This window comes from Argiope bruennichi, chromosome 5, assembly GCF_947563725.1.
Source record: "Argiope bruennichi chromosome 5, qqArgBrue1.1, whole genome shotgun sequence".
In the NCBI taxonomy this organism is placed as follows: Eukaryota; Metazoa; Arthropoda; class Arachnida; order Araneae; family Araneidae; genus Argiope; species Argiope bruennichi.
In genome coordinates, this window is record NC_079155.1 from 20,265,893 (window position 1) to 20,279,866 (window position 13,974).

Here is a 13,974-nt window from a genome sequence, read left to right on the forward strand (position 1 = left end):
CCTCTTGGCATTCATTAAAAATGAATGTTTTCAATTTATCCCTTCTTTTTCAATAACCCAGTATTTATTAGGCAAAAAAAAGGCGCGGCTTTTGCCGGGATTATCCGAAAATAAAAACTTTGAGATTCCCTCTATCCAGTGAAGTATCGTATATGTCTCCTTCTGTTGCCATTCATTAGAAATAAATATTTTAAATTTATTCCTCCTTTTTGACTAACCCTGTATTTACTACGTAATCAGACCTGTTAATAAATATTAACTTAATGTAAGTACGAAAAAAAAATACAATATCACATAAAATCTTTTTGATACCTAAGAACTTTTGACATTGACATAAGCTTTTGACGGGACTATCCGAATACAAAAAATAGAACTTTGAGATTTCTTCTATCAAGTGAAGTATTACATATTTCTCCTGTTGCCATTCATTAGAAATAAAAGTTTTTAATTTATTCCTTCTTTTTGACTAAACTTGTATTTAGTAGGTAATTAGACTTGTTAATAAATATTAACTTATTGTAAATAAATAAAATACAATACCACTTAAGAACTTTTGGCATTACATTGAAGCATTTACAAGAGGCACCGCTCTTTTTCAACCGTAGCCATTTCTTGATCACTTCTATCTGCATTTGTTGTTACTTTACATATTTGTGGCGCATCTTACCACTAATGCGATCTGAATTTTTAAAAGGATAAAGCTGCCCCATGAATATTTTTTGCAAAGTGTCAAATGCCAAAAAAAAAAAAAAAAAAAAAAAAAAAACGATAAAGAATTTTTTTATTCCTTTTATCTCCCATATCGTGCAATAAGAATGTTGACTATTTTCGATATTTTAAAAATCTACCAATTTTAATCATGAAAGACGAATACCTTAACTTCAATCTAATACCAGCTGTCAGCAAGTAATAAAGAGACGATATAAGGAAAATCTAAAAAAAAAAAATTATATTACAGCCGATTAGAAGGCATCTGAACTCTTTTCTCAACTCTGAAGGCATTGAACATTGATTTTCAACTCACAAATGGGCCAAAGTTCTCTGTCAATCTAAATTTAAGTTTTGGTAAAATTGAATTGTTTCTTCTTAATATTTACAATGATACTTCGAAACTTTACAGAAACTTCAGTAATTAAAATTAAATAAAATATAAAGCTGTATTCCTTCAACTTTGTTATCTAGTACCATATACTGTATCAATAGATATGAATTAAGCTATGTAATCAGATGAAACTGCAACCATTTGCTGTGTAACCAAACTTTCCCATTTAGTATTTCTTTAAAAAAAATTGAAAAATGTGTTTCTCACTGTCAGCTTGTCACTTTTTGTTTTACATTATGCAGCTTTCACGTATCCTAGGTTTAATTTCGAAATATATAATTCACTGGTCAGAGTTATGATGGATCAATCTATTATAACTATCAAAAGAAAAACAATATCTAATTAATTATAAGCAAATTAGAAAAAAATAATGTTTAATGCAAAAAGAAAGAAATGATGAATCCGGCCTGAGGACTTCCTCAAGGGTCACCCTCAGGCAGGGATTCAACTAGGCATTTTTTTCTGTGAGAGGTCTGACTTTCGTTCAAAAATATTGATCCATCGTGACCCGAAAATCCTCCAGGAATTGAGGTTTTAGAGATAAACCAGTATCACAAAAATAAAAGACAATAAATTATACAATGAAGCAAATTATTACTTCCAAATCCAAGCAAAACCACAATAGAACAAACACAAATTACAAAAGATCACTCAATCATAAAACCAAAACATATAATTAAAACAAGAAAGTAAAGGACATACCAGTTGCAGGCAAAACTACATTCAACTCACCCGCATCCAAAGCTGCACACGCCTATTTCTCTAAGGCCTCAATTTCTGGGGATTTTCGGGTCACGAGGGGTCAATATTTTCGGACGAAAGTCAGACCCCTCACAGAAAAAAAATCCCTAATTTGAATCCCTGCCTGAAGGTGACCCTTCAGGCCGGAATAATCATTTCTTCCTTTTTGTATTAAGCTTAATATTTTTTTTATCTAATTTGGTTAAGATCATCTGTCTTTTAGTGGTAGCAGCATTAGGGCTCTCTAAATACAATGCATCTTTTATTAGTTTGGCTCAGAAAACATTTATTTTTAATTGAATTTCATAATGATTGCATTTTTGATTAATTATAAGAATATGCTTATTATAATGATTCTCTGACACGAAAATTTTTGCTTATCTTTACCGATCATAGTCCCTGAGTTTTAATTGGCTTGGAAGAGTAAAAATCTTGAATCAATATGTAAGTGGGCCGTCCAGCTAAAAAGTGGCGGATATGTTGGGGGGTGCTAAGCTTTTATTGCCATATAGTTTTCTTATGATTTATGATAGAAAAATAAACCTGATATAGAGGAAATGAGGACTAATCGAAAGGAACAATTTTTAAGTTAAAAATTTTTTCGATAGCTACAATTGCTTAGAAGTTAGGGGTTGAAAAGTGATTTTCAACTCCTAACTTCGGTTATTTTTTAAATTATCTATGTTTCCATAATTAAAAAATAAAATAATCAAGACTTCTACGCTTGTTTTCTTTTCCTATTTAATTATTTAAATGTACGTGGACTAAAATTTAATAGCTTGAAGAAAATTAATTAAATAAAAAAAATAAAGAAGCAAAATGATTTATTGACAATATTATAAAAAAAACGATCAGTTTTAGTGAATTCCAGTGACTGCTTTAGTTCTTTTGAACGCATTTAATATCATGTAAGAACATAATATAATTTTGGTTTGTTGTATTTGAAGCCTCAAAATGCATGAGCAGAAAATTGGTGACTTATCTCTTTTGAGGCATCAATTTTCCACTTTTAGGGTTACTAGAACATGAAAAGAAGGTCGCCACATTTGGTGACTTATCGCAACAAAAAGTTACACCTTGGTGCGAATGTCCGCCATATACCTGATTCTCCTGTCTGTCCAATAAAGGGCGGGGTTATAAGAAATTATAGCCCGAAAAAGCACAGAAAAGAAAATGGGAATGAATGCGAAACAGCGAGGGGAGGTATCAAGATAAAAAAAAATTGGTTTCTAAATATCGACGCATGTATAATCTGATAGTCACATAATTGTTTTTCACGAAAACAATTTTAGAACTCGATTTTGAGGTGGTCAAAAACCATCGTTTTTCTAAATGTTGGTGATAGCGAAATATGAGTTATGTGAAAACAGGATGTTTCCTTGTCGGATTGATAACACGTGTCATAAAAAAAATAATGTTTTCACTTGATTACTTGAAATTTGTGATAGTAGATTTTTTTTTTTTTTTTCAATAACTTCGAAGTAAAGTATTGTTAGTCAGTGTACTAAAATGGCATCTTTGCCGCTTACTCGCTATTAATCGACTAATAAAGAGGAGTTAAAAACATAGTGGTTGTCTTTTACTTTTGCAATATTTGTAATACTCTGAGTTATTAATGTTTATTAACCAAAAGATCATCAAATTCGCAAAAGCTTTGAAACAACGAGGTTCATTTAAAACATATATTCAAAAGAACTAAAAAAACACGCAGCTTATTGAAGTAAGCAATCTTCCTATAGGAATCTACTTAAAACCAGTTGTGTGTTGCAAAGAAGAGGGAAAAAAATAATAAACACTTAATAAATAAATAAAAAAAATTAGAATTATTTAAAAAATATTCTTATATCTTCAAATCTGATTGAATGTACATTGACTTCATTATGCAAGATAAAGTGAAAATATTAAAAATTCTATTTATGTATGTAACCTATGTTAAAGATAATACATCTTTGATCTTAGACAAAGCAGTATTGAAAGATTTAGAAATCTAAAAAGATATTTCTCTTCCAAAAAGTTTTAAGATTATCAGTTCTTAATCCATATTTAATATACAATTTGTTCATTGAAAAAATTGTTTGTTCATTGATTGCATTTAAGACGTATGTTTTGACATTACGCTGCTTAGAAATTTTAACAATGCACATATGCTGATAGAATAACAGTTTGTTAATGATATGCTATAAAATTATATATGCATGTAACATTAGATGATAATAGAAACACAAAACATCAACGATCTCATGTTAGATAATGCTTCTAGTGTCTGATTCCATTCATAGCAAGTATTAATCAAGGTTGCCACTCAAATCTGAAAAAAAAAAAAAAAAAAATCTCGCTGTAGGCATATTCAAATTAAGAGGAAACAGGAGGATAGCATTCATGTGGTAGTTATACTAGTACAGTAGACTCGATTATTCGCGGGCGGGTTATCCGCGCCTGCTGCAATTTTTTTTTTTTTTTTTTTTTTTACTGATTTCTTCAAAAAGGTGCAGTTTTACAGTTATGCTTTTGTAATTACATAATACATTACAGTATTAAAACAGTACATATGTATTCATTTTTCTGTGTATCCTTGACGCCTCTCGTAAGTGCAAAGCACTTTTCTGTTTTCATTCACAAAATGCATTTTAGGTTAGTTTTGAGTGATATACTAAAATATTAAGCGTTAGTTAAACATTTCCTGCTGTTTATTTTACGTTTTATTGTACATAATACGATTTTTCAAAGTTCGAATGACTGTTTTCTCTTTTGCTATACCCGTTTTTAGCTTTTTTCGGATTATCCGCGGCGGCCGCGCCACCCAATTCCGCGGATAATCGGGAGTGTACTGTATTTGGTTTTAAGGAGTGGAAAAAAAGCGAGGAAAGGAAGCAAAAATTTAACATTATTCGAAATATATTAAAAGAAGGTTTATATTAACATACAATATATATATATATATATTCATTTTGTAGAATTTAGCAAGATAAAATTTATATATTAATTTATATTATCTTTCATGTTCTTTAACTATAAGTCACATAAAATTAAGGAAGTTGAAATAACACCCAATATTTTTGTTATCACGATACAAATCATACAAAACAAAAACATTAGAAAGCAAGATTACTTTTTTTATTTATTCATTTTTGCCAATTCAAGTATTTGGGCATCGATTTTCTGCCATCAGTTTCATTCAGTTAATGGACCTAATCTGTAAGAAATAAGGTGCGATACTTCCGTACTGCCTAATGAAATTTTTTTTAGTTATTTCACTTTCAGGGAACACAAGTAAAAACATTTCCGATATTTAATTGAATGCATTAAAGGACGTTTGTGATGTAACACATTTTAATGCCCATAAAAATTTAGCTTTATAAATGATTGTTCTAGAACTATAAAGTTCAAAATCGGTTTATTTTCGGACATTAAATTTGACATGCCATCTTCTCCTGCATTCCAAAGTCCAATATCAATGATGACCCTTTTGGATTGGTACGCAGATTGTTTCGTTTTTAGAAGCTATGATTACTATCTTTTACTCTTGAAATCTTCAGAGAGTGGCATTTTTTAGATGGGGAAAAATAACTAAAAAACTTAAAATTCCCTTCTTTTATGAAAATTTTCAAATTTTCCGGGTTTTTTCGACAATTTTAAAATTCCGTGTTTTTTTTTGGCGCGACAACCCTGATTAATACAAAAGTGGTTGTTAACACAGTTAATTCTTATTAATGTATATATTTAATTTCTTGCATTAAGAAAAGAAAACAATTACTTCTCCAAATATTAATGACTACAACATTTTAATGATCTGCTACTTCTCAAATAGATTCAATGATTTATAATATGGCAATGATCTAAAAAAAATCACTGAAATGAATTCTGATAACAAACTTAAATTGACTATTCAGAAATATAAATTCTGTGTCATGAGAATTGTCTGTATAATAATAAACACAATAAGTTTTTCAATAATTTTTATTTCATAAGAGGTACTTTTTTTTCTTTTCAAATTTAAATATCAGCAAAGGACAAAAGCCAGGAAAATTAACAGTCAAATATTACACCTTTAGCCATTGACTGCAAATTCATTAAATAAAACAGAACTGAAAATGCATTGTGGTCTCTTTTACAATATGGTAAAGCGGTGTGATTTGCAAAAGCTACAATTTTAATAAATTGTAAAATACTATTATAAAAAGAACATTTGAACTATTATCAATTCTTCTATAAGAATACTGTAAATAAATCAAGCGAATGTATATTCAACCTGTATATAGTCTGAGATGTATATGGCTAAAACGCATATCTTAAAAATATCTCTAATATATTTAATATATATATTGCATAGATATTCATAGAGTAAAAACCAACCCTGAATCAAAATATGAGCTAGAATTAAACATTCTTTGTTCCAGTTGCACAAAAACGGTTTCAATTTTAATTATTGTTTAAAGAGAAAACCCGCAAATAAATGCCTAATTGCAACAACCAAACTATTGCGACACATGAAAATCAAGGTTTTCCATAAAAATTCAAACAAGTATTAATAGTTTATGAATTTATTACATAATAAAAATCAGGTTTAAAATAATAAATACATTCACATTTTTTTTTAAGAAATCAAAAACCTCTTAATGTAAAGGGGGAAAAAAACTCTAGCTTAGGGTTATATGTGGATTTAAATTCTTCTTCTTCTAAGTGAATTTAAACTATTATTCAGAATACGAGAAAGATAACTTAAATATGAGGTATAAATCATGAAAATATTATATATTTCACCCACAAAAATATAGTTGTAAAATACATGCAAGTGTAATGTTTTTAGATAAGACTTGAAGGACTTATAGACTTTAAATGTTGTATGAATTTTTGTTGTATGCAGGTATTGTGCATTAATGCAGTGAATTATTTTGAACAAAAAATGAAAGTTAATATTAAAATCACAATATTTTTTTTATTAATTCATTTAAAAAAAAAATCAATTTCATAAAATTTGAAAATCTATTTTGCTTCTCTAGATAATAAATCTAATTAGAACAGCAATTATAACTATTCATATATAATTTCCGAGACAGAATTCAATGTTATTCTTTACAGTTACTAAGTAACAGTTTATGTTTAAATTTTAAATAAAATAGTGTCACAACAATTAAGAAACAAAGAATTCAAATGCAAACAACATTTTGTAGTTGCTCATTGTTTTTTTTAATACAAAATTCTTAAGTTCAAATACAATTCATGTGATAAAGAGTAAAAAGGTCAAGAAACATTGACATTTTTTTCAACCACTTTTAAATATCCTAATAATGAAATATCAAATAACTTTGTTTTTGTTTACCTTCTCTAGAATGACTAAGTGAAGGAATTCCTCTAAGATTATCATGAGTTTTAAGGTTGCTTCTGTAAGATTGGCAATTTCTCAAGTGATTCTAATAATTTTTACTCTAATTTCTTCAAAATTCACACAAACAATAACTGCTAGGATTACATAATTTTAAATGAATTAAACATTTATTACCTCTAATATATATTATATATTTAATTAAATCTTATTTCTTAAATTATTCAGTTAATTTTCTATAAAGCTGATATTTTTCAATTATATTAATTAAAGAATGTTGAAGTAAACTGATATTAAAAAAGTACAAGAACTTTTTAAAGAGTTCATTTAATATCTGATTATTAAATAAAAATAACTGGGTTAACTATTAATAAAAATAATCATTTTTTAAATGATTTCTTCATAATTATACTTTTTTCAATTAAAAGTTAATAAATTACTTTCAAGTTTAACAAAAGAATAAACTTTAAATAATATATTTCAATTTCTAATAAAGCAGCTAAACATGTCATTTTTTTTAAAACTTAAAACATGCATACACTTTTGAAAGTTAGATTGAATTTTTCGAGTAATATTCTACGTCTTTCAAATTATTAGTGTATGTCACATTATAGTTAAATCATCATCTTATATACGTCACATGTACTTAATAATCAACTTAATTGGCTATTTATTAATTCTAATGAGGACAGACCTCAATGTTCTCTCTTTAAACCATATTAACTTAAAAATATCAATTACGCAATGAACTGATAATTGTCTAAGTGATGGATTATTTAGATTTCAGTATTAGTCTCATAACATGCATATAAAGAAAAAATGTTTGGTTATTTATAATGCAGATCTATCATGGTAACCAGAAACTTTTTAAATCATAGTCTAGACTTGAAGTGGGCCAGTATATATAAATTTTAAGATTGCAAAACCCTCAAATGTCCATGAGCTCATAAGATTCTTTATTACAAACAAGCAAAAATACTTAGCAATGTAGATATAAGTTATTCTCTAAAAATGTTTGTAAAAAAAAAAAAAAAAAAAAAAATTAACCGAATTTTGGTAAACTAATATTTAGTCAATGACTAAATATTAAAATTTTGCTTTTCTACCTATATATTAATGTGCAATCATTTCTATTTTTATAAATGTTTTTTAATTCTACTTTACGAACACCATGCTCGTTTCTCAATAGAGCAGAGTCATATAACAAGCTGGCTATTCAGTTGAAGATTATAAAATACAACACAAAACCAGGTTGGGATGCTACACTATAAAAATACTTGTTTGAATTTTAGATAGATAAGCCTTGCTTATAATCAACTTTGCACCATAAAATATATTAATCTGTTGTAATTGAAATGCTAAATGAAGATAGTAAGTAATAGAAATATTTTTTTTTCATAAACTGAAATTGTCTACAAAAAAAGCTCAATGATATATGTGAATATATCAAGCAACACGGATAAAAATGCAATACAATGTGAAAATAATTCAGTACAATAAACATGAGCAACTGTCATAAAGGCATTAAATACTAACATATTATTTTGCTGACAAATTTACTTATTTTTCCCACCTATGTCTATTTTAAATGATGATGACACTCATGATATATATATATATAATACAATTGCTCTACTTATTACAAAATTTAGAACAATATGCAATTCATCTCACATATCTGGAATCAACAAGAAAAGCTTATTGCTTGCATTTGGTTTATTAATTTATTGCTTCAAATTAATACAAAAAGATTCTCAATATTATTATTCAAAATCTTTCAATTCATCACAGATGCTAATTGAAAATTTAGGCTGAGTATGTAGTCTGTTATTCTTTATAAATCTAGCAAATAAACTTTTGTTCCTGTTTCTTTTTAAAACAAATACTACAAATTTCATTAAATAATTAGTTGATTCACATACAAATTACATAGCTAAAATTAAGTATGAATTCAACTGCATCAAAATCAAGCTAAATATGAGAAGTTCATAACTAAGACACAAGGACAAACAACTCAGTATTTAGCAGGAGAGACTGTATGAAAATAAATTAAAAAGAATGAAATTATTCTAAAAATAAATATATATAATTTCACGATATATCATCTGCCAGACATGAGTAATTTGAACAAATCAAAAATACCCGGGATTAAACATATAAATATATTAATCGCCATGAAAGTTGTATTTAACTCATGCTATTTTTGACATCAGGGCCTCATGAAGGATATGTAACTCACATGCCACTTTATTTTTTTCAATACAAAATACCATAAACCCATTTATCAATCTTCTTTATCTAGAGTGGCAGTTAATGTGTTATTTTATTTTGAACTTGTTTTTAAATTAAGAATCATTCTTTTAAAAATTAAGGGAATACTCCACCAATGTTAGGCTTCTAATTGAAGAATTTAAAATAAAAGTGCATTCAAAAAGGTTGAGGGGTATCAAGAATTTTTAAAAAGAAAGTTAAGAATTTTATTTTATGTATGTTTCAAAGTTCAATTAATTATTATATTAAAATAAATAGAGATAAACTTCGTTGCAAAGTGAAAATTCTCCTTAAATCTGCTTTTCAGTATCTCTTAAAAAACACCTCAAACATATTTTCAACTAAAAAAAATAGATAGAACTTTTTTATTTACTCATTTATTTTGTTACTTTAAAATTCATACAATACTAATTAGCATCAGCACCTGTCTTAAGCAGGCTCCTTGTAGAAAATGACAGAAAATCAACAGCAGTGTGAGGAACAGTTTGCTTTCAGAAATATTTAAAAACAAGAAAGGACCACAGTTTCTTTCGAAGCATTTTTGGCATTGATATTATCTCAACTATCGATGAAACAGCAACAAGAAGTAGATGGTAGAATAAAAAAATAAGGTTTATTATAAGTAACAGTTTATTTACCAGACCATGCTCAGTTGTATAAAATGTACCATGAATGCACTTGTGGCAAATGCTTATGAAACAACATGCACACTCCAAAAAAAAAAAAAACAACACACAGCTAAAGTACTACACACTAAGAACTTCCAAGCGATTTATTTCTTGAAGCCGTTTGAATCAGCATCAAAAAAGCATACAAAACACAAACTTAAAAAAGTTCACAACACACACAGATTTTACAATAAATTACAAAAGGACAAAATCTTACATTTAACCTGAAAATAATTTCTTGCTTCTCATTTTATTCACTGAAGGTGTATGAGATGAAAATCAAGAAAATTAAAAAGCATTTTAAAAATAAGGATTTCATTTCATTAATTGTAAAAAAATACACACATTTTTTTTCCTTCCAAAAATTGCCATTTGAGAGGTATATGTAACATTACAGAAACATCAAGGCCAAAATGTATCATCCATAATCATTTGCACAAATGCATTCAACAATACAAATACTGATCTAGTAGCCACAAGACTTTTGGGCATTCACTTGAACTAAGAGTTCATGAAATTCATTTTTTTTTGTCACAAGAGACTAGCAAAATTCAATCACACCTCCAAATATCAGTTCATTTTCCTCAACACAGTAAGAACACTCCAATATTAAAGATGCTATAAGAGTATTCCTTTTCAACGGAACATTAAAAAAGAAAAAAAAAAGTCTTGCATTATGGCAAAGAGCCTTGAGGTCACCAACAGCTTGGAGTTCTTTTTAAAAAACTATTTCTATGTGTCATCCATTCCGAAAAACGTCTTGGCGGTGAGACCAGGCGTGGCAGGTAACTCCCCACTTGAAAACCCGAGCATCGTTCGAGGGTCGAAAGCTATTCACATGTGTTCTCGGATTTGTCTGAAGCTGCTTATTTGGAGGATCAGAGTTCAAGAAGAGAATGACCTGGGTCCAGAAATGGATTGCAAGTACTAATATATAAACACTATTATTCCTCTTTTGGTAAACTGTCTACATGGTTAGCAACAGAATTGGTAGTTGGACCCACATTGTTCTCATGAGCTTGTCTGAAGACTGTTGCATATGGAAAGAGTTCTTGGCATTTTTTTAGGAAGGAGGCCATTTCTTTATCACAGGAGCCAAGATCACCATTTCGCATAGCTTCCAGTACTTCAATACAACTCTGTCATAAATAAAACATTAAAAAAATTATGACATAAAACAAACAGATACAAAATTAGATACGAAGGCAACTTAATATACTTTTAAAAAAGAGTATGTAGTAATGATTCCTCATCAGTCATCAAATTTGGACTCTAGTAACAACAATAATATACATCCAACTTTAAAGCTTAACACAAATATATCAAACAAATGCAAACTGAAAACTAAATGCTAATATCAGTATTTATTGTCATCATAATTATTTGCATATTTTATCAATTCTATTTACTATTTTAAACAATATGGTATCAAAATCCATAATAATTAAGCATAAATATAATATGTAAATAAAACAAGAAACAAATATAATGCAAAAATTAATAATACAAAGCACACAGTAAATCAACATATTGTCTATTGTCCTTTCTTTTAGCCTTCCATATTATTTCTTGCAAACAAAATATGAATTGCATTTTCAATGATCATTTCAAATATTTTACATATAACATGTAATTAAAAAATCTGATTTAGTGTTTTCCCCTAGTTAACTCATGATTGAATCCAATAGGTTCAAAGACAAAACTTTTTTTAAAAATTAATGCCAAAAAATTTTGCAATGCATTTTGGAGTTATGACCTTCACAAGGTTTTGTTATGAGAAAATACAAGTTTTATGCCATTGTGCTTCTTTCAGATTATCATCCGGGCACTTACTCTCCTGCATTTGCTTGTTTAAATCTCTACCCACTACATTAGCAAGTAATTCTGTATGTTTTGCAATTTTGCAGGAAATATGCAAATTAAAAATTCATAAAATCATTCATTTAAGATTTCACCTGTTTCTTTGAAATAAGATTTTTGTACATTCTTCATATTTTGATTTCTTTTCCATTATTTCTTTCGTATTTCCTCTATGCATATAAATATTCAATTCACAGTTATTAAAATTAAAATTACTTCAATTTTTTTTTCAAAAAAATTTGTTCATTTTAAACAACATTATATTAATAATTGAACAATTATTTGTCAATTAATATTAATATTGGGACAATTATTTGCCCTTTATTTTGTATCATACAAACAGGGCCGGCCTTCTGGTGGAGGGGGGGTGGATTGGATGCCATGCACCTTGGCCCTGGGATTTGAGGGGTTCCAAAATGATTAAGAACTAAAATCGTGGAATGGAAAAAAAGAGAAGAAAAAATTTAACTTTAAAAATCGATGGGTTTGGAAATATATGGATATATTATTATCTAATGCAATTATGTAATATATTACAAAGCTAAGGCAATAAATTTATCTCCCCATTAAGTAAGATTGCATATAGTGTTTGAAAATTCATACTATAAAACATTTAATATTGTTGGATCTTATGTTCATGGCAAGAACATATCCCTCAGGGTATCAAAAAAGAAAAATAGCAGGGGAAAAAAAAAAAAAAAAAAAAAGAAACGTTAAATTTTAAGAAGATATATTTTCTTGTTTACAAATTAATTCTGGCAATGAAAATGCTTCGACCTCAGAAGTTACATTTCGAGCTTCAACTGGAGAAGAAAGTTCCGTATAAACTACAATAACTTGTAAAGGAAACACAGAATTATGAAATTCATTGAAGAACTATATATTTAAACAAATATATATGAATATAAGTGATCCATATTTATGGCCAAGTATTATTGTAAAGAATAAGTTTAGAATAAAACCCAACCTGTATAACAGAAAAGATGTTTTCGAAGAATCCTGAAGATAGATCGTTTTCCACTATGTTAAAGAAACATTTTATTTTTTAAGAAATGCAAATGGTGAAAACCAGGCTTGCAGCTGCTTAATGTATACAAAAACCTAAGACTTAGTATTTTGTTTTTATTGTATACCATTTTTAAAAACAAAAATAAAAATGAACAATCTACACAATTTATAAGGGATTATAATAACAGGAGATAGTTGTCAAACGTAATTAAGATCATGATCGTACTATTGGCCACTTTGATTTGTTTATTGTTTGGAAAGAATTATTAAAATGAATAAATTTATGTTCGACTACTGATAAAACAAATCAAGTTACTATAAACAAAGAAATGGAACTATTTCAAAGAATGTGATTAATTATAATTTGAGCATGTAATAAACTTCCACTTCGAGAAACCGAAGAAATAATAGAAACCCCTAATAATGAATTTTTTTAAAAAAATTTTAATCAAATTATTAAGTAAATACAATTCTGTGCCAATGGATCATATAAACAGAATATAGAATTTATCATCATTTAACAAATAGACCACAAGAACAAATTATTTCAGCGTTACGAAATGAATTAATAAAATTAAAGACGGTACATAAGCATCCACATACTATAGTAGCTAAATATACTCCTGATATTTCCCATAAGGAACAGATTTCAGTCATTATTAAGAATACAAATTTTGAAGATAAAGATTAGCTATAAATGAGTCATTTACAGGGTTTATAGAAATAACTGATGTGACTAGAAAAAGACTAGCAAAAACTCTATTGAAAAGATTAAGTAAGCTAGATTTTGATATTATGAAGATTAAGTAGAGGACAGGTGTACGACAATGGTAATAACATGGAACGAAAATATACGGTGTACAATCTATAGAATAACTGCTCTGAACTTAATGCAATTTATATGCCTTCCAAATTACATTCTTTTAATTTATTAATTTGTGATGCCACTTCCAGTAACGCATACTGTAATTTTTTTTGGAATTTTAACGTTTACTTTTCTT

At 27.9% G+C, this 13,974-nt stretch overlaps 1 protein-coding gene across 1 annotated transcript in view; it reads right to left on the minus strand.

Moving 5' to 3' along the window:
- Nucleotides 1-5,817: 5,817 nt before the first annotated feature.
- LOC129968457 (N-alpha-acetyltransferase 15, NatA auxiliary subunit-like) overlaps nt 5,818-13,974 on the minus strand; it is a 70,814-nt gene continuing 62,657 nt past the window's right edge. The window contains exon 21 of the mRNA XM_056082342.1: nt 5,818-11,244. Coding sequence (XP_055938317.1) covers nt 11,050-11,244 — 195 coding nt within the window. The 3' untranslated portion in view covers nt 5,818-11,049. The remainder of the gene's footprint in view (nt 11,245-13,974) is intronic.